Consider the following 19,148-nt stretch of genomic DNA (forward strand, 5'->3'; position numbering starts at 1 on the left):
TATGATGATGTGATGTTTTAGCATCACGTTTCTTTATATATTTTCTTCATAGCACTGTACAGTTCAAAAGAACAAAATGAGAAACGTTTTCTTTTCATGATCAACAATAGACACAATTTTATACACATTTACGACAAATGTGGACAACAAGTCCACAAAATACCTTATGTCCACTCATTTCCTCAACCAACCCATAGCGAATAAATACAGTGTGATGGTGACTAATGAGTGTTGTTTGCCACTGCAGTCAGCAATATTCCAGCCATATCACAGAGGACTAGAAACAGTTCAATCTGGGCCAGACAAACAAGGGACATGAGTGACAAACATGAATGACTGGCCTAAAATATGTTGCTAGAGCCCTCTTTTACTTTACAGTACATGACCACAAAGATAACACCAGCAGACGTCCAAATGCATTTGGTTTGTTTGTTTGATAATGCCACAATGAGCATTATCTCAGTGTATCATGGCAGCATTTAAACAATGGAATCTCAGGCCAGACAAACCAGTGGTTGATATCATGAGCATTGTCCCACACATCAGTGTACCATGACATTGTCAACCAAGTCACTGAGTCTGACCACCCAAGCCAGTAGTCACCAGAAATGACAAATGTTTGTTGCTGGAGCTATTCTAACCAGGAATCTCCACTGCGGTTTAATGGATCTACACCAAAGACTGTAGGATATCAAAGGCTCCTGTCCCACACTGAAGAACCTGTCCGGCCACCAGACGTGACGATGGCGACCGCAGATTGTCCAAATTGCTGTTGATGCTGGCGTCCACTAGGAACTTCATGCACGTCTCGAACGTCATCTTCTGGAAAGGAGCGATGTTGTTGTTAATGGCACCCCTATTCATGCCCTTGTAGACGCCCTCAAATGTCATGTAGTCTGTGAGGAGGGAGAGGTGGCGGTAGTCGACGTTGATGCCGTAGCCACCAAACACGGAAGATATTTCCTGGAAAGACAAAAACAAAGTGCAAGAGATTGCATTTCATCATCACTGTGCAAACTTCTGATCCCCAATTTTAGAGGCCTATTAAAACAAACATCAGATACAACAGCCCTGTTCTCTCCAAGGACAAGCTGCTGGGGGGGGCTTTATGACGTTTTTCTGTAAATAATTAAGTAGGACCAGACATTCCAGTGATTAATATTGTAAGTCATCAATTCTGACCACCCAATCCTTTTGATTGCCTCTAATGACCACAAACGGTGCTGGGGACCTATTCTAACCTGGAATTCCCACAGGGGAGGGAACAAAGAGATAACAGAGTGAATGACCTTGACAGTGATGCTTGACACAACCTTGACATATCCCAGGTGTTGATAGAGGTATTCATAGTGTTGAAACACTGATTGACCAAGCCTTAGATTCTCATGAACTGAAACCATGTTTCATTAAGTTTGCACCATGTTTCATAATGTGACCTCTGATCACCTTGAACCTGTAGTAATAAATAATTTAAGTTTGTGTTTGTTGTTTAATGTCTCACTGAACAATAACACAACAATAATCACAGCTGCTCTTTTTAAGATTCCAATTACATCCTTGCTCCAGATCCAGAACATCAGATTGCAAAAATACCTGGTTCAGTTTCAACCCTCACGCTAAACCAGCAGACATCCTCCAGACACACGATAATAACATGCAGGTCAATCTCTCACCTTGAGCAGCACTCTAGCAGCAGCCTCCACTCCATAGACAGCAGCGAAGGCGAAGACATTGTTGGTGTAGAGTCTGTTGATGTCCAGGATGTGGGAGTAGTTGTACATCTCCTGAACGGTGACATCAAATAACATCATTTCAACAACAGACTTATTAGGTGTGTTTTGTTAGGTTCATGGTTTCCACCTGTGATTATGTTTAAGGAGTATTTAGAACGGGGATCAAGGGGTACCATCCCCCATTATAAACCTTACATAATCATCTGTTACTAAACAATTAGTAGAATTTTCAACCACAAATGATTTGTACATTTCACTGAAAGATTGTTGATCAATGGAAACAGTCAAGTGCTCTCATCCTAAAAGCAGTCACAGCTCAACCGTCAAAAGTGGTGGTTAAACTACAGAGCAACGATAGCTGAAAGTCTACATTATACTGCATATATATGACAGTTGTTGCGCAACAAATGCTTTATCAATCAGAATATCCCACAACAAACCATGGGAATGGTGTCCCACTGTGACATTTTTCAGCAGACATTCCTATCAGATATCGTTCAGGGCAGGTTTTCTAACATGGTCTTTGCTGACACAGTAGCAGGGTTTCATTTTGACTGAACAGTGGTTCTAGTGTCAGTGAGCCTGACAAGTCCAAGTTATACCTCGATGTTGACCCCTCTGTCATACAGTGTGAGCCTGAAAAGTCCAAGTCATACCTCGATGTTGACCCCTCTGTCATACAGTGTGAGCCTGAAAAGTCCAAGTCATACCTCGATGTTGACCCCTCTTTCATACAGTGTGAGCCTGACAAGTCCAAGTTATACCTCGATGTTGACCCCTCTGTCATACAGTGTCAGTGAGCCTAACTAGTCAACGTCATACCTCAATGTTGACACCCTCTGTCATACAGTGTGAGCCTGACAAGTCCAAGTTATACCTCGATGTTGACCCCTCTGTCATACAGTGTCAGTGAGCCTAACTAGTCAACGTCATACCTCAATGTTGACACCCTCTGTCATACAGTGTCAGTGAGCCTAACTAGTCAACGTCATACCTCAATGTTGACCCCTCTGTCATACAGTGTCAGTGAGCCTGACTAGTCCAAGTTATACCTCGATGTTGACCCCTCTGTCATACAGTGTCAGTGAGCCTGACTAGTCCCAAGTCATACCTCGATGTAGACCCCCTGTCGTACAGTGGTACTAGTGTCAGTGAGCCTGACTAGTCAACGTCATACCTCAATGTTGACCCTCTCTGTCATACAGTGTGAGCCTGACTAGTCCAAGTAATACCTCGATGTTGACCCATCTGTCATACAGTGTCTGTGAGCCTGACTAGTCCCAAGTCATACCTCGATGTTGACCCATCTGTCATACAGTGTCTGTGAGCCTGACTAGTCCCAAGTCATACCTCGATGTTGACCCTCGGTCATACAGTGTCAGTGAGCCTGACTAGTCAACGTCATACCTCGATGATGACCCCCTCTGTCATACAGTGGTACTTGTGTCAGTGAGCCTGACTAGTCAACGTCATACCTCGATGTTGACCCCCTCTGTCATACAGTGTCAGTGAGCCTGACTAGTCAACGTCATACCTCGATGTTGACCCCTCTGTTATACAATGGTGCTAGTGTCAATGAACCTGACTAGTCCAAGTCATACATCGATGTAGACCCCCTCTGTCGTACAGTGGTACTTGTGTCAGTGAGCCTGACTAGTCAACGTCATACTTCGATGTTGACCCCCTCTGTCATACAGTGTCAGTGAGCCTGATTAGTCAACGTCATACCTCGATGATGACCCCCTCTGTCATACAGTGTCAGTGAGCCTGACTAGTCAATGTCATACCTCGATGATGAGCCCCTCTGTCATACAGTGTCAGTGAGCCTGACTAGTCAACGTCATACCTCGATGTTGACCCCTCTGTTATACAATGGTGCTAGTGTCAGTGAGCCTGACTAGTCCAAGTCATACCTCGATGTTGACCCCCTCTGTTGTACAGTGGTACTTGTGTCAGTGAGCCTGACTAGTCAACGTCATACCTCGATGTTGACCCCGTCGTACAGTGGTACTAGTGTTAGTGAGCCTGACTTGTTGAAGTTATACCTCTATGTTTACCCCCTGTCGTACAGTGGTGTTAATCCTGACTAGTCCAAGTTATACCTCGATGTTGACCCCTCTGTTATACAGTGGTGCTAGTGTCAGTGAGCCTGACTTGTCCAAGTTATACCTCGATGTTGACCCCCTCTGTCGTACAGTGTGAGCCTGACTAGTCTAAATTATACCTCGATGTTGACTCCCTGTCGTACAGTGGTGCTAGTGTCAGTGAGCCTCACTAGTCCAAGTCATACCTCGATGTTGACCCCCTGTCGTACAGTGGTGCTAGTGTCAGTGAGCCTCACTAGTCCAAGTCATACCTCAATGTTGACCCCCTGTCGTACAGTGGTGCTAGTGTCAGTGAGCCTGACTTGTCCAAGTTATACCTCTATGTTTACCCCCTGTCGTACAGTGTCAGTGAGCCTGACTAGCCAACGTCATACCTCGATGTTGACCCCCTCTGTCATGCAGTGGCGTTAGTGTCAGCGAGCCTGAATAGGCCAAGTCATACCTCGATGTTGACCCCCTCTGTCTTCAGGTGCCACTCAGAGCCGTGTGCCCCCTTCTCTTCCACCAGAAATGTCTGTCGGATGCCCTTCACCTGGTGGATCACGGCATTCTTCAAGTTGTTCTGGATCACCGTCAGCACATCAATCTTACTCTTGTACAGATCAAACTGTAATACAGCAACCATCAAACATAAATTGTAATAAAAACATTTGGTTCCCAGACATTTGCACTGAATTAGCATAGGTATCAAGTTTCATTTTGTTTCTAAAAGAAGAGTTTTTATGATGTTTTCATCAATATCATAGCAATGGCATACGTATGGCTATTTTGTGGTGTGATACGTGTGTACTATGTGGTTTACTTCACTTCCTGTTTTGGATTATGCATAATCAGTATTCATACAACATAGGTTGGGGCAAGGGACATCGTCCAAACAAATGGATTCCTTTCTAATCAATTTCGAATGCAGGTTGGGGTAATTCCACTTCATAAACATTCCAGAAACTATCATAAAAAAGTTAACATGTATACTTATGAGTAGCCGTGACATACCGCAACGAGTCCTGTATTCGATCAAGCGATGAAATATCGTGCTTAGATTTGCATAAGTAGACAGGCGACAGGAGGTGTGGATTACAAGACTTGCCGATAACGGGATAAAATAGAGCCCGTGATAATACAGAGTCATACTATAAAAAGAAAATCAATGAAGAGAGAAAGTACAAAAAGTATCCACCGTGGTGAATCTAAACAACATACCGAGTACACGACTTCACACCAAGATCCTTTCTTCTTGTCAAACGTGTACTGAGTGATGAACTGGCTCAAGACATTCACCTGGGAGGCAAAGCATAATAGTGTAAACATACAACAAGTAACAAACACACAAAGTACACGATATAGCATGGGTACATGCAAATGTGGTTGATCATAACAAGAAGAGTGATTGAGTGAGTTTAAAATAATCTGAATATTTTTAAAGTATTTATATGAAAGCGAAAATACCCTTTCTATATTCATAAGAAATATCTGCCAAAAACAAAGACTTCAGTTGTCTGCATGCTGCAAATGGTCTTTCTCTCACCAGCTGTCATCTAAGTCAATTCATACCCGATCCCTCTCCGTTTTCCTCACTCAAGGTTTGACATTTTCAACCAAAACCTCGGTGTCATGCTTTAATGATAATTACAAGAATTCCTTACCGCAGTAGCCCGCTTGGCGAAATGTCCAGAGCTCTTCCTTTGCCTGTCATTAGTTTGACTGATGTCAGATTCCTCCTCCTCGGGTTCACTGTTGTCCGGTTCACTAACATCCAAATCTGTCGAGATAAAATAAGTAAATCTAAGTCACGCCTACAGCATAATAAGTTAAGGCTTACCTATAATCTTTAGATTTAATGTTCCATATGCAATAATACCATTCTTCATTCAATAATGCTGTCATATATCAAATAGCTTTCATAATCACGTAGGAAGGTGACAAAAACATGTGACAAGTTATGTACCACACATACAAACATTTTTGAGAGGGTCACCTACAGAAATGAGTGCGTGAATGTTGTTTGGTTCACTGGCTTACCAGTCAGCCATTACTGAGCGGCAAGTCCATGAATCTACCAACACTATTGTTATAAATCAAGTTCTACTTCAGTTTGCATTACTTCTTCTGGATTCATTAGAGGCACAAGGTGCTTCACTAGAGTCCTTACATTCTTTGTTGTGTAGGTTTATATGTTCAATTGTACACTATAACACTTTGAAAACGCATAGTGGATTTTGATAGGTAACAAGAGACTGGAAGGTTATGTACAGGGATGACAATGTTAATGAGGAATCATACTCATACATCAATATTGCAATGTTGCATACCTTCAGGCCTCACTACAACATCTTTTCTGTCAGTTTGCTTAAACTTATTTCCCAAATTCAATATCCATTTTCATAGTGTGTCTGTATATAATAATGTAAACGATTGACATAGGTCGGATCCTTGGAGAAGGTTCAGCACATTTTGGTTTAGATGTGTCTGCATATTGTCAGCAGATTGTAATCAACTGCACTCAGCAATATTCCAGCTATATGATGGTGGTCTGGAAATAATCAAGTCTGAACCAGACAATCCAGTGATTGATATCATGAGCAGAGATCTATGCAATTGGGATACGATGATATGCATCAACCAAGTCAGTTTATCTGATCATCCAATCCCCTTAGTCGCCTCTTACGACAAGTATAGTCACATCTACCAAAAAGCATAGGTTCCTGAAGACCAATTCTAACCCTGATCTTCATGTGTCCACACTATTATGCATGTAGAATAAATGTGCAGATGATCTATATGTATCCTGTGTTGGATGTTAATGGAGATTAGTTAATGCTGCCTTGAACAGTATTACAGTCATATCACAGTATGTGGGAGGAACACAAAGTTTTGTAGGTCTTAGATGTTTACCTCTTTTCATTTTCTGGGCAAATATGGGATACAAATCCATAATTGGTGGATCCTAGAACAGCTAAGAAAGGCAACTCTGTACAACAAATTGTGGCACCAAAGACCAGTTGGCCACCCATGCCCTCTTCTAATGTTCAAAGGAAACCCTGATCTTCAGGCCTTCAGCAAATATGATAAAGGGAGATAACTCATTATGACATCCTACCTTCTTCCTCGTCTTCCTCCTCTTCCTCCTCCTCATCCTCCCCCTCCTCATATTCCTGGGTGTCTGTCTGCCGAGACTGCTCCTTCTCGGTAGCAGCATCCCCGTCATTAGGGTCAACATCAGAAATGTCATCTTCGTCATCTCTTCTGACAGTACCATCCTCATCACCCACGGCTGCCATGGCAGATCCCCGGACTTTGGCAGTGTCAATAGTTCTGAAGAAAACAGTGAGTTGGTGCTAAAGCCGCTTTGAACAGGAGGAAGTTTTCTGTAAAGGACTAAGTTTAAAATAAAGTAGGAAGTTAACTGTAAATGTATTTCAAGAGCCACATGACAACTCCCTTCCAACCAGATACTTACTTTGAGGACGTGATGTGCTTCATCTTGGCCCTGAAGACTGACAGCAGGGACTTGAGGTACTTCCTCTCCATGTAGCACAAGATGTCCTCTGGCTTCACACAACAGGTGTCCCGGTAAACCTTCTCCGACAGGAACACAAAGCGCACTCGGAAGTTCCGCTGACTTAAACTGTAATAGCAATATTCATCTGAGCATCCAAGAACAAAATATATAATCTTTAGATTTAATGTTCCATATGCAATAATACCATTCTTCATTCAATAATGCTGTCATATATCAAATATCTTTGACAAAAACATATGACAAATTATGTATCAAATACGAACATTTTCGAGAGGGTCACCTGCAGAAATGAGTGAGTGAATGTTGTTCCATGCCACTGTCAGAAACATGCCTGTGGTACCATGGCAACTGGTAAATAACAAAATAGTGGTTGATAGCATGAGCGACAATTCACGGCATTGGTTCATGATGCCACACAAGTCTCGTCACACATTTTCAAAAAAGGGACCTTTCCCCTTTCACAACAGGCATGGATTACAAGGGACTATTCTGACTGGAATCCCAGTGCGATCCTATAGAAATGACTCATCTATGTAATATATTCCTCTTTAACCCATGGATCATGGATCATGGATCACTACCAGCAACTAGTATTTAAACCTCTTTCAAATTTTACTCAGAGAAAAAAAAGTATTTGGGTCCCCACTTCGGGGGTTTCCGTAAGGAAACCGCTGCCTTCGGCAGCTTCGCTTATATATAAGCGCGCACGCGCAAGCGTGCCGAAATCCGTTAGGAAGCATTTTTTAGCAAAAAGGACCCCAAAAAATGAGCTGGACGTGAAAAGTATGGTCTAAAACTCCGCCCCCGTGGGGGCCGAGTGTTTTTTGTGATAGAAAGTGAAGCCGAATTATCGTACTGTCAACTTCTTGTTGTTTGTGGGCGGGACATAAATGACGTAAGACGTCATGTGTCTGATCATGTGACTTTCCTAATATTTACTACGAAAGCAACTTCGCTCCTAACTTGTAAATTCATAAACTGTGGCTTGTACAAATAAAACAGAGTCGACTTGGAGTACAGTGAAGACATCTTTGCATAGGTATGGGACAAATGCGGGAATGTATGACAATTATTTTGTTCAAAACATTATCAGAAAAGAAATATTTCAGTTGTTCAATTGATGAGTTTCTAAGTTCACCAGCCGTGGTTACATTTATTAAACTTAGGAAGCAAAATGATCGTTTAAGAAAAAGATGAAAAAGAAGCAGAAAAAGAAATTGAACTAGGTCTAGATGGATCCACAGACTTAGGTCCTAGAATCTATATGACAGTCAAAACGAATACAACGTTTCAAATGATTTGTTTGAATGAGAAAGTATCTATCGATGATCATATTCCTATGAAAATTCACATGCTTTCATGAATGAAGTTATATCATATTGCGATTTATTACCCCCCGTATTTTACTTTTAAAATGTCATAAAAGTGGGGTTGTACCTGCCTTGAACCCCGCAGTGTTGTCCGCCCAACAAAATATATTGTTCAAGTAACAGAATGAACTTACCGTCGTGCGATTTATTTGAAAAAAGGGGGGTGTAACCCACCTTTACCCCCCATTTTTACTTTAATATTTCGACAATGGGGGACAGACCCCCCTTGAACCCCCCGTGTGTTGTCTGGGTAAGAAAATACTGAACAGCAGACAGCGTTCGGTAGAAAAATGGCGGCCAACAAATCCTCTCGCTTCGACCGTAAAAAATGAACTGCGCATGCGTGGAACGTTTTTCATTCGACAACTTCCGTAAACACGTAAAAACATTCCTTTCGAAGTGGGGACCCAAATACTGCAGTCTACCCCAATAAACATTGAGAATTGCATTGTGAATTACTTTTTCTTTTTTTGTAATTGACATTTTTTTCTGAGTCTGTTACAGATAGGACCTGAGACCCAGGGTTGTGTCTGACCCAAGCAAGAAAAGATATACAGACAACTTAAAAGACACAAGCAAGTTTACTAAAGGAGTTCCAGGAGCTATTGTTATGCATGGTGATACTACTAGTAAGATAGGTATGATGGACAAGGATATTTAAAAATTGGACATAGACACTTATTCACACTCACATCGCCTCACTTTCTGTACTAACCCATAACATATTTAATATACCGCCATATATGTTTCAAATACTGGAATGAATAGGGAATATTATACAAATTTCAGTAACAGGAATGGGGTCTGAGTTAATAACTTATTCTACTGTGTGTGGCTGCTTGTACTAGTCCAGATTCATGCTGATTTTATAGGGCTCGCCCACTGAGATACCATGCTGCAGATGATACCCCACCCGGACACAGTATACTGACTCCGACCAACCAGTCCTTGTTTAAGCCCTCTAATATCGAGTGCCAGGCAGGATAACAACAAGTACCATCTTTTAACTTCTTTTGGTATGATGCGGCCAGGGATCGAACCCTCGACCTTCCTCTCTCTGGTCGGACTCCCTACAACTAGACCACGGAGATATCACTATGAATGCAACACACACCAGATTGTGTCCTAATTGTTCATGATGTTTGCAAGTTGATTACAATCTATCTCATTATTCAATTAACATTTTCTAAGTGAAAGATGGATCTGACACAAATTGGGAAACATACAAGGTCTTCCCCATAAGCCTTCAAAACACTTGAAATGTCATCTATGTACTTACTGTGGGCTTCCTTTAGGAGCTGTTATGAACTCTGTAACCTTCACATCCTGTATGACCTGCAACACAACATTCAAGGTCACCACCAGACAAAAGAACACAAATCAATACTTTGATGTTCCTTGGGGGTATATGCTAAGTTTTTTTTATGAAACAGTATTATTTGTTGTCTCCTGACCTTGGACATTCTCACGACTTTGACCTTTGACATTCTCATGACATGTACAAAACAAGATTTCCTCAGGTCCATGTGGAAGGAGTCTATGAAAGGATATATTGTCAATCTTTGAGCAGTTTAAAAAAATGAATGATACAAGTACTTTTCATAAAAATCTTAACAGTGACCTTGACCTCTGAGAATATCAATTGCTAACAAAACATCTTGCCATGCGATCAATAGTTTCGAAAGAATGAGTTTAAACGGAATGTCACAAGAGCAAAATTTAAGCTATATCATGACAAAGTCTCAATAGACATGATCAAATGGAGAAATACTGACCATCTTTTATGTCAGTAATGCATCCCTGTTTGAAGAATATTCAATGCCTTTATAACTTAAATTTGACAATAAGGGGTCCTGTGAAGATTCTGGGGTATAATAGGTCTTCAGCAACGCCTGCTTGCCTTGAAAGGTGACCATGCTTGTCATAAAAGGCGACTAACAGGATCGGTCAGGCTCACTGACTTGGTTGATGCATGTCATCTATCCCAATTGGATCGATGCTCATGATATTAATCACTGGATTGTCTGGTCCAGACTCGATTATTTACAGACCGCCATCATATAGCTGGAATAGTGCTGAGTGCAGCGTTAAACAACAAACCAGCCAACCAACGACAATAAGGGCTACCTTACTTAGGCCTTGAAAACATGACAGCCTGTACAGAAAGGAAAGATAACTTCTTGGAAAATCCAGATAATCATCACATTCATAGACCTTAAATATCCACAATATTTTCACCACAAATTATTGATTGCCCAGAAATAAATTTCATAAATAAAAAAATCACATGATAATAAACAACATTTTATAACTTTTTTATGTCCTTAACATGCTTAACTCCCTCATAACCTGTCGCTGCAATATTCTAAACAGCAGACATGTCTGACAGCCTTGGTATCTTGTGTCATGCAAATGAAACTCCTCAGTAAGGACTCAGCAATCTACAAACAAGTATTCCATCCTCACTCATAAACCGTAACCTACCTGTGAGAGAGTGACCTTGGCCAGTTTGACCTTGAGCTGCTTGGCCTGCAGGTAGGCCTCGGGGGTGTTGATGACGGGGATGTCCATGGCGGGGGTCTTGATTCTGGGTGAGGCCGTCTGCAGGATCTCCTTCAGTCGAGGGATACCCAGTGTCACGTTCATCTCACCTCGACCAGCGAAGTGAAATGTGTTCAGCGTCATCTGGGTAGACGGCTCCCCAATAGACTGTTGCACAACAAGGGAAACATGACTCCACGGCTCACAACAACAACAACAATAATAATGCATGTTTATATTTTGCTGTATCCATCCTATACAGCATGCTTGCTGTACTGCATTTCTACCTTGGTCACCAGAACAGGTTGTCCCCAAATTGCACTTTAAGCTCCCTGGGGAGTATACAGCCGAAGCGACCCATAAAATATCTGGGTTAGAATTGATTTTCAGCAACCCATGATTGTGGTAAGAGGTGAAGGGGTGGGTCAGACTTGGTGACTTAGTTGGTGCATTTAATCTTATCCAAATTGCATAGATCAATGCTCATGATGTATATCACTGGATTGTCTGGTCCACACTCAATTCATTACAACCGCCGTCTATATTGCTGAGAGCGACATTAAACAACAAACAAAAAAACAATCAAACAACACAACCCAAGCTGTCATTAGAGAGATTTCTGTTGACACTTCCATCTCACTACCCATTACTCCTGTGGAGTGTTTGTCAGATCATCACGCAGGTTGGTATTGTGACAGAGTAAATTAGACTGGCAATAACTATTAAGAATATGTGATTTCCATTTTTTAAGGAATAACAACATGTTTAAATTCTTAAATTTGGATAAGTGAAAAACTAAAATATGATTGTGTCAAAACATAATTGTTACTTATCACTGGCGATTGCCATTGCACTGCAAGGGAGATAACTCACACCTGCTTTCATCGTAAGTAAGATATTCCAAGTACAAAGGAAGAGGATAAGCACCAACCTGTGCACAGGTGAGGCCCACAGCATCTCCAGGCTGAGCAAAGGCTCGGAGGACTTTGTGGTTGAATAATTTCTGGAAAGATTTGGCTGTTACATCTCCTGCACCTGGGATGGACTCATTCACCTGCAACACAACCGCCAGACCCTGGACAACTTGTAACATTGGGGACAGAACACACCTGCATGTTTCCTTTATCTTACTGTCTAAATCAACCTTCCATCCTTCCCTAAAATATACCACTTCAGAACCCTTCAAAACATTGAACTTAAATTTCCATTTAAATGTCCCTAAATGCACTCAATTCAAATGTCCCCTTCACAACCACCCTCCCCTTCAAATGTCTCCTTCACAACCACCCCTCCCCTTCAAATGTCTCCTTCACAACAACCCCTGCCCTTCAAATGTCCCCTTCACAACCACCCTCTCCTTCAAATATCCCCTTCACAACCACCCCTCTCCTTCAAATGTCTCCTTCACAACCACCCCTCCCCTTCAAATGTCCCCTTCATCACCACCCCTCACCTTCAAATGTCCCCTTCACAACCACCCTCCCCTTCAAATGTCTCCTTCACAACCACCCCTCCCCTTCAAATGTCCCCTTCATCACCACCCCTCACCTTCAAATGTCCCCTTCACAACCACCCCTGCCCTTCAAATGTCTCCTTCACAACCACCCCTCTCCTTCAAATGTCTCCTTCACAACCACCCCTGCCCTTCAAATGTCCCCTTCACAACCACCCCTCTCCTTCAAATGTCCCCTTCACAACCACCCCTCCCCTTCAAATGTCTCCTTCACAACCACCCCTGCCCTTCAAATGTCCCCTTCACAACCACCCTCTCCTTCAAATATCCCCTTCACAACCACCCCTCTCCTTCAAATGTCTCCTTCACAACCACCCCTCCCCTTCAAATGTCCCCTTCACAACCACCCCTCCCCTTCAAATGTCCCCTTCATCACCACCCCTCACCTTCAAATGTCCCCTTCACAACCACCCTCCCCTTCAAATGTCCCCTTCAAATGTACCTTCACAACCACCCCTCACCTTTAAATGTCCCCTTCATCACCACCCCTCCCCTTCAAATGTCCCTTCACAACCACCCCTCCCCTTCAAATGTCCCCTTCAAATGTCCCTTCACAACAACCCCTCCCCTTCAAATGTCCCTTCACAACAACCCCTCCCCTTCAAATGTCCACTTCACAACAACCCCTCTCCTTCAAATGTCCCTTCACCACCACCCCTCTCCTTCAAATGTCCCTTCACAACAACCCCTCCCCTTCAAATGTCCACTTCACAACAACCCCTCTCCTTCAAATGTCCCTTCACCACCACCCCTGCCCTTCAAATGTCCCCTTCACAACCACCCCTCTCCTTCAAATGTCCCCTTCACCACCACCCCTCTCCTTCAAATGTCCCCTTCATCACCACCCCTCTCCTTCAAATGTCCCCTTCACAACCACCCCTCTCCTTCAAATGTCCCCTTCATCACCACCCCTCTCCTTCAAATGTCCCCTTCACCACCACCCCTCTCCTTCAAATGTCCACTTCACAACCACCCCTCCCCATCGAATGTCCCCTTCATCACCACCCCTCCCCTTCGAATATCTCCTTCACAACCACCCTCCCCTTCAAGTCCCTTCACCACCACCACTACCCTTCAAATATCCCTTCATCACCACCCCTCCTCTTCAAATGTCCCCTTCATCACCACCCCTCTCCTACAAATGTCCCCTTCACCACCACCCCTCTCCTTCAAATATCCCTTCATCACCACCCCTCCCCTTCGAATATCTCCTTCACAACCACTCTCCCCTTCAAATATCTCCTTCACCACCACCCCTCTCCTTCAAATGCCCTGCTACAACAGCATACCAGTAGTTTTTGGAATGTTTGAATTGTGGTAATGGAAGGCATTCTGTACCACTTCTCTTCACTTACCTCTGCTACCCCTCTATATCTATCTTAACCCCCCTACCAAGTTATCCACAATCAACTAACCTCATCCAACTTGTTATCACAGAAGCTGTTAACAGCCTCCTGTAGTTTCTCCGACATGACACTTGGGTGCAGTAGAGGCCGGTACTTGTCCATCACTGGGGAGGGGCACACACTGCTCCGCTGACTATACCTGCACACAGTCAACACTCATGTAGATGCCGGCACAACCATTAGTGTCAAACATTCAGGTGAGGTGAAATGGAAATTATATAGCGATGTATGTGTGGATGCATACTTGTACTGGAAACCAATGGTTGATAGCATGAGCAACAAATAATGGCATCACATAAACATCATCAAAACCACCCTTTGTTACCACCCAGAACCAGAAGACAGTTCCTACAACAAGCATGGTGTACAAAGGACCTATTCTGTCCCCAATATCACAAAGGCTTGGATACATGCACAGACTTGTCAGTAAAAAGACAGTGAGTGACTTTGGTTTAAGGCCACTTAATTTAAGTATATCATGGTTTGTTGGCTTAATGTGGGAGGAAGCCGAAACTGATGCAGGTCTTTAACTTTAAAACAAGCGTGGGTATAGCGGTATAAAAATTTAGAATCATAATCACATAATCATGATGATAGTAATCCAGCTGACCTGAGGGAGGCAACTGTTACCTGTTACCTGTGTTCCCATGTAAAAATATTAAAATTGACTTACTCCTCTCTCGTCTCCTCATCCAATTCCCGCCATGCCGCCTCCAGCTTTATGGCAGCCATTGTCCGGCCTGAGTTGTTGACTGTCTTCAGGTCCGAATGTTCAACCATATCCTCCATCACCTCGCTGCAGAAGTGCAGGAAGCCAGAGCTCCGCACTCTCAGCTCTCCGCCATGTTTCTGCTTCCACGATTTGATCTGGGAAAGAACATTTATCCATTCATTATGTGCAGGGGCAGTTAAGTATTAGTGTCCATACCATTTCTGAGTAACATGATGAGATTCAAACGACATACATTCTGATAGCAGGTAAGACACCCTGTCCACTTTACTACAGAGGTTAACCCAGCAAGCCGACATGGTAAGGATGTCATCTGTGGGATGACCCCACACCCTGCTACAATAGCATACCAATAGGTTTTGAATAGTTGAATCTTGGTATGCATTCTGAATACTATACAAAACACATACGTGTCATCACATCAGTTTTATGAAACCGACACCTCTGTTGCAAACATAACAATTAAGCAACAATACAAGCAACATCTGACTATTTACACTCAGATATCTTCCAAAGCAGTCAAAGTTGGTTTGACTGTATGTATTAGAGTGTGGTTTGACTGTATGTAAGCTGTGAGCTATAAAGATGTCATGTAAGATTGCTTGGGTCAGGAGTGAAGGAATTTTGTTGTAGGAGCTGTGTGATTGAATGGGTATTTAAGAAGACTATCAACTAAAATTCAGCACAGTTTATGAGAATTTTGGTTTTGGTGTGTTTTTCCAATCTTGCATTCTATTTGAAAATTGTTTATGCTTATACGTCTGTTTATGTATGTATGTATGTATGTATGTATGTATGTATGTATGTATGTATGTAATAATAGAATAGTAAACGGATGTAGGAACATGTCTTTCATACTGTATATTCATCGGGAATGAAGTTATTACAATCTTAAAGATCTCACACAAAGTTTGATTTGGCCGTGTTTTGGCAGTCGTCGTTGTATTCAAAACAACCACTTTAATATCATTATGTACATTTACTGTTGATATTACAATTGGTTTTTCTAAGTAGTACTTGTTCAATGTATGTTGAATAACTCTACGCTTTTTTTAGTTATTCTGAGTATAGAACATGCTTGATGTATGTTGAATATCCATGTGTAGTTATTCAGAGCATGCTCCCATGCTCATCTGTATGTTGAATAACTATGAGTGTCCCATTCTGAGTATACAATACTTGATGTAAGGTGAATGGTTACTAGTATATAAACTGACGTTTGTTATATAGTGTCGGAGGACCCAGTAGGGCACCTGTACGACGTATGAGGCAGTGTTTGATGCATTAAAATATTGATCTTGTGATGTATTAATGTTCTGATGTTGCTGCACTGATGTAAAAGTCAGGATTTAGGAGGTAGAATATTAGTACAATATTAGTGTATTTGTTTGCTGGGTTGAGTAACCTTAGGTATTTTGAAAGTGTATGTTAGACTGACTGTGTGAAGGGTGTGAAGTGTGTGAATTGTGCGAACTGTGTGAAAGGTGTTACTTAGTGGATGCTAGTTGAATGGGTGTGAGTACATAAGTTGTTAAGTCATTAACAGTATAATTCTTAACTTTATTTTATAAATTTATTCTTAATCCATATTTGGGTTGTGTTATTACTCCGTGTTGTGAAAATAGCATCACGACACAGTCAAACCACATCAGGCATCCTCATTCAGTGACAGATACCTTCTTGTTAAGTTTCCGGATCTTCTTCTTTATCTTATTGTCCTCAGCCTCAGTCTCAGCATGCGTGTGTCTGTTCAAGAGTAAGAAGGGGAACTGCTTCGGAGACAAAAACGGTGTCTTTGTTGTTTCCAGACCATCCTCCCCATAACAGAACTGGAAATATCAATAAATTATAATCAGTCATTCGATGATTTCTCAGTGGTACACTTGTGTTCAGTATTTGTTAAATTTTCCATTTATATTTGAGATGGATCTTAATCTGCATATGGCCTTGAAGTCAATTATTTCCAAAATAACCAAGTGACCTCCCTTTTTTCCCCCTTTTGTTTCGGAATAGTCCACAAACTCATTAACAACCATATTTTAAGCAAATAAAGATCCCTCTTCCATGAAAATTCTAGCAGTCCTGTCATTCCTAGATTTAATGTGAAGCAGGTATGTTACAAAACAAAATGAAACTCTTGTCTTTCTTTGTTACTTAACACCGCACTCGGCCATATACCAGCCATAAACAAGAAGTCAAGTCAGCATACACCCTGCCCATTGTCCAATCTTAAAGACAATCATATGTGCAATCAAATGTGACATTGTAAAGTAATAGTTTTTCCACCTGCTTGTGGAAGAGGTTGAATACAAGAGCCACTGCATAACATCTCCAGTAAAAACTTTGTACAAATATCTGCTTTAGTAAGACTGTAATGACAAACAAAGGTTAAAATCACCTTCCAGTATGTGAAGGCTAAGATATTTTGTATCCTTGAGCACTGCACAATTCACTCATTTAGATATCATGAATTGCATTGTTATGCAGGCAGGTATTGTTGCATCTGTACCTTTTACAGGCAGTTACCAGAGTAAGGTACACTGTACAAATAGGGTACAAAATGCTGACCCCCCAAAACCTGGTGAATTGCTAATACATCTAGCATGAATCCTATCACAGCTTGTTTGTTGCAGTGTCTACTGGTGTGCCATTTACTTGACATAGGAAAGAAAACATAATTTTTAAATGTTCAAAGAACAAAGACTCTATAACAGACTTAGACTGATATTGAACAAAGTTTCATGGAGAAGTACATAACAGAACTAAGGTAAACTTGTTAAGATTGCTTCCATTCAACTCAAATCTAAATTTATACAATTTATACAATTTATATAATTTATATAATTTATATTATTTAATTTATATAATTTATATATACCATACATATTTATAGAAAGATCTGTACCTGTACAACACTATTATCGCTATCCCTGACAGTCATGTCATACGCCACCTGCACCCCCTCAAGGTGCTTGATGATGCACCTCTGCAGGTACCCGCTACGACTTGTCTTCACAGCTGTGTCAACCAAGCCCTGGAACAAACCAAGTACCGGTAAGCATGTAATGATTTACCAAGCATTGCTTTCATCACTATTCTCCATGCATAGCCTAACACAAGTATCATATCTTAGTGTCCTTTATCGATACACAACGATACAATGTACTATTCAAAAGAAGTTAAAAAACACCCTATTCTTTCAAATTACACGTTCTACAGTTAATGTGTCATGACATGACAGATTAACTGTAGTAATATTAAAGAATAAGGGTTTTAACTTCATTTGCGCAGTATACAGGTATACAGATATAGAGGTGACATGTAAAATGGTTTGAACATGAATTGAAATATACATTTGTTATTTGTATTACAAGAAGTACAATATTTTACTCATCGATACAAACACACACACACACACACACACACACACACACACACACACACACTAACACACACACTAACACACACACTAACACACACTAACACACACACACACTAACACACACACACTCACACACACACACACTAACACACTAACACAAACACACACTAACACACACACAAACTAACAAACACACACTAACACACACACACACTAACACACACACTAAGGAGTTGATGGATGTCAAGAACATCCCAGCCAAAGAGCCCCCTGCCCACTCACCTCTCTCCCTGCCATACAATGGAAGAAGTATTCCGGGGCTTTGATGCCCGTCAAGAACCTCCCAGCCACGAAGCCCCCTGCTCGAGGTGCAGTATCATAGGGCAGGAAGGAGGGCAGTGACCTCCCACTGACCATCACAGGGGGTCGGCGACCTTCCAGCTCAATCTGACCCAGCAGACAGGAGATCTGCATGCAGTTTACCTGGAAGACAGAGAAGTCATATCAGTGTTAAACATGGATCAGAGGCTAGAGATTTTATAATTGAAAAATTTGCTAGGTAGGTTGAAATAAAGCAAAACAATGTAGGGCCAATTCAAATGGTAACTTAACTTGGGGTGTTTTCATTACTAACCTGAAGAAAAACAAAAATTGGAAATTTTATTATAACTTGTATATTTAAACACTTATCCTATCTCACACTACGCATTTCTTCTTTCTTCTCCGATCCTAGGTGGAAACGTGCTTAAACCATGTTTCCAGCTTCTAAAACAAAACACTTCACCCAAACACACCCATCATCATCCTGGTTACTGACCAATTACTGGATCAACTCTGTGCTCCATGCA

At 41.7% G+C, this 19,148-nt stretch overlaps 1 protein-coding gene across 3 annotated transcripts in view; it reads right to left on the reverse strand.

Moving 5' to 3' along the window:
- The window catches only part of LOC124138813 (DNA-directed RNA polymerase I subunit RPA1-like), a 58,051-nt gene continuing 38,903 nt past the window's right edge, over nucleotides 1-19,148 (reverse strand). For all 3 annotated transcript variants that reach the window (XM_046505693.2, XM_046505691.2, XM_048399739.1), the window contains exons 20-34: nucleotides 18,583-18,783; nucleotides 17,824-17,952; nucleotides 16,595-16,747; nucleotides 14,862-15,055; nucleotides 14,198-14,327; nucleotides 12,201-12,323; nucleotides 11,213-11,437; nucleotides 10,008-10,063; nucleotides 7,296-7,463; nucleotides 6,936-7,150; nucleotides 5,482-5,597; nucleotides 5,039-5,116; nucleotides 4,281-4,445; nucleotides 1,674-1,784; nucleotides 1-963 (exon numbers count right to left, since the gene is read on the reverse strand). In XM_046505693.2, coding sequence (XP_046361649.2) covers nucleotides 670-963; nucleotides 1,674-1,784; nucleotides 4,281-4,445; nucleotides 5,039-5,116; nucleotides 5,482-5,597; nucleotides 6,936-7,150; nucleotides 7,296-7,463; nucleotides 10,008-10,063; nucleotides 11,213-11,437; nucleotides 12,201-12,323; nucleotides 14,198-14,327; nucleotides 14,862-15,055; nucleotides 16,595-16,747; nucleotides 17,824-17,952; nucleotides 18,583-18,783 — 2,358 coding nt within the window. In that variant the 3' untranslated portion in view covers nucleotides 1-669. The remainder of the gene's footprint in view (nucleotides 964-1,673; nucleotides 1,785-4,280; nucleotides 4,446-5,038; nucleotides 5,117-5,481; nucleotides 5,598-6,935; nucleotides 7,151-7,295; nucleotides 7,464-10,007; nucleotides 10,064-11,212; nucleotides 11,438-12,200; nucleotides 12,324-14,197; nucleotides 14,328-14,861; nucleotides 15,056-16,594; nucleotides 16,748-17,823; nucleotides 17,953-18,582; nucleotides 18,784-19,148) is intronic.

The sequence above is a fragment of the Haliotis rufescens genome, unplaced genomic scaffold (genome assembly GCF_023055435.1).
Source record: "Haliotis rufescens isolate VD_foot unplaced genomic scaffold, xgHalRufe1.0.p SCAF_2, whole genome shotgun sequence".
In the NCBI taxonomy this organism is placed as follows: domain Eukaryota; kingdom Metazoa; phylum Mollusca; class Gastropoda; order Lepetellida; family Haliotidae; genus Haliotis; species Haliotis rufescens.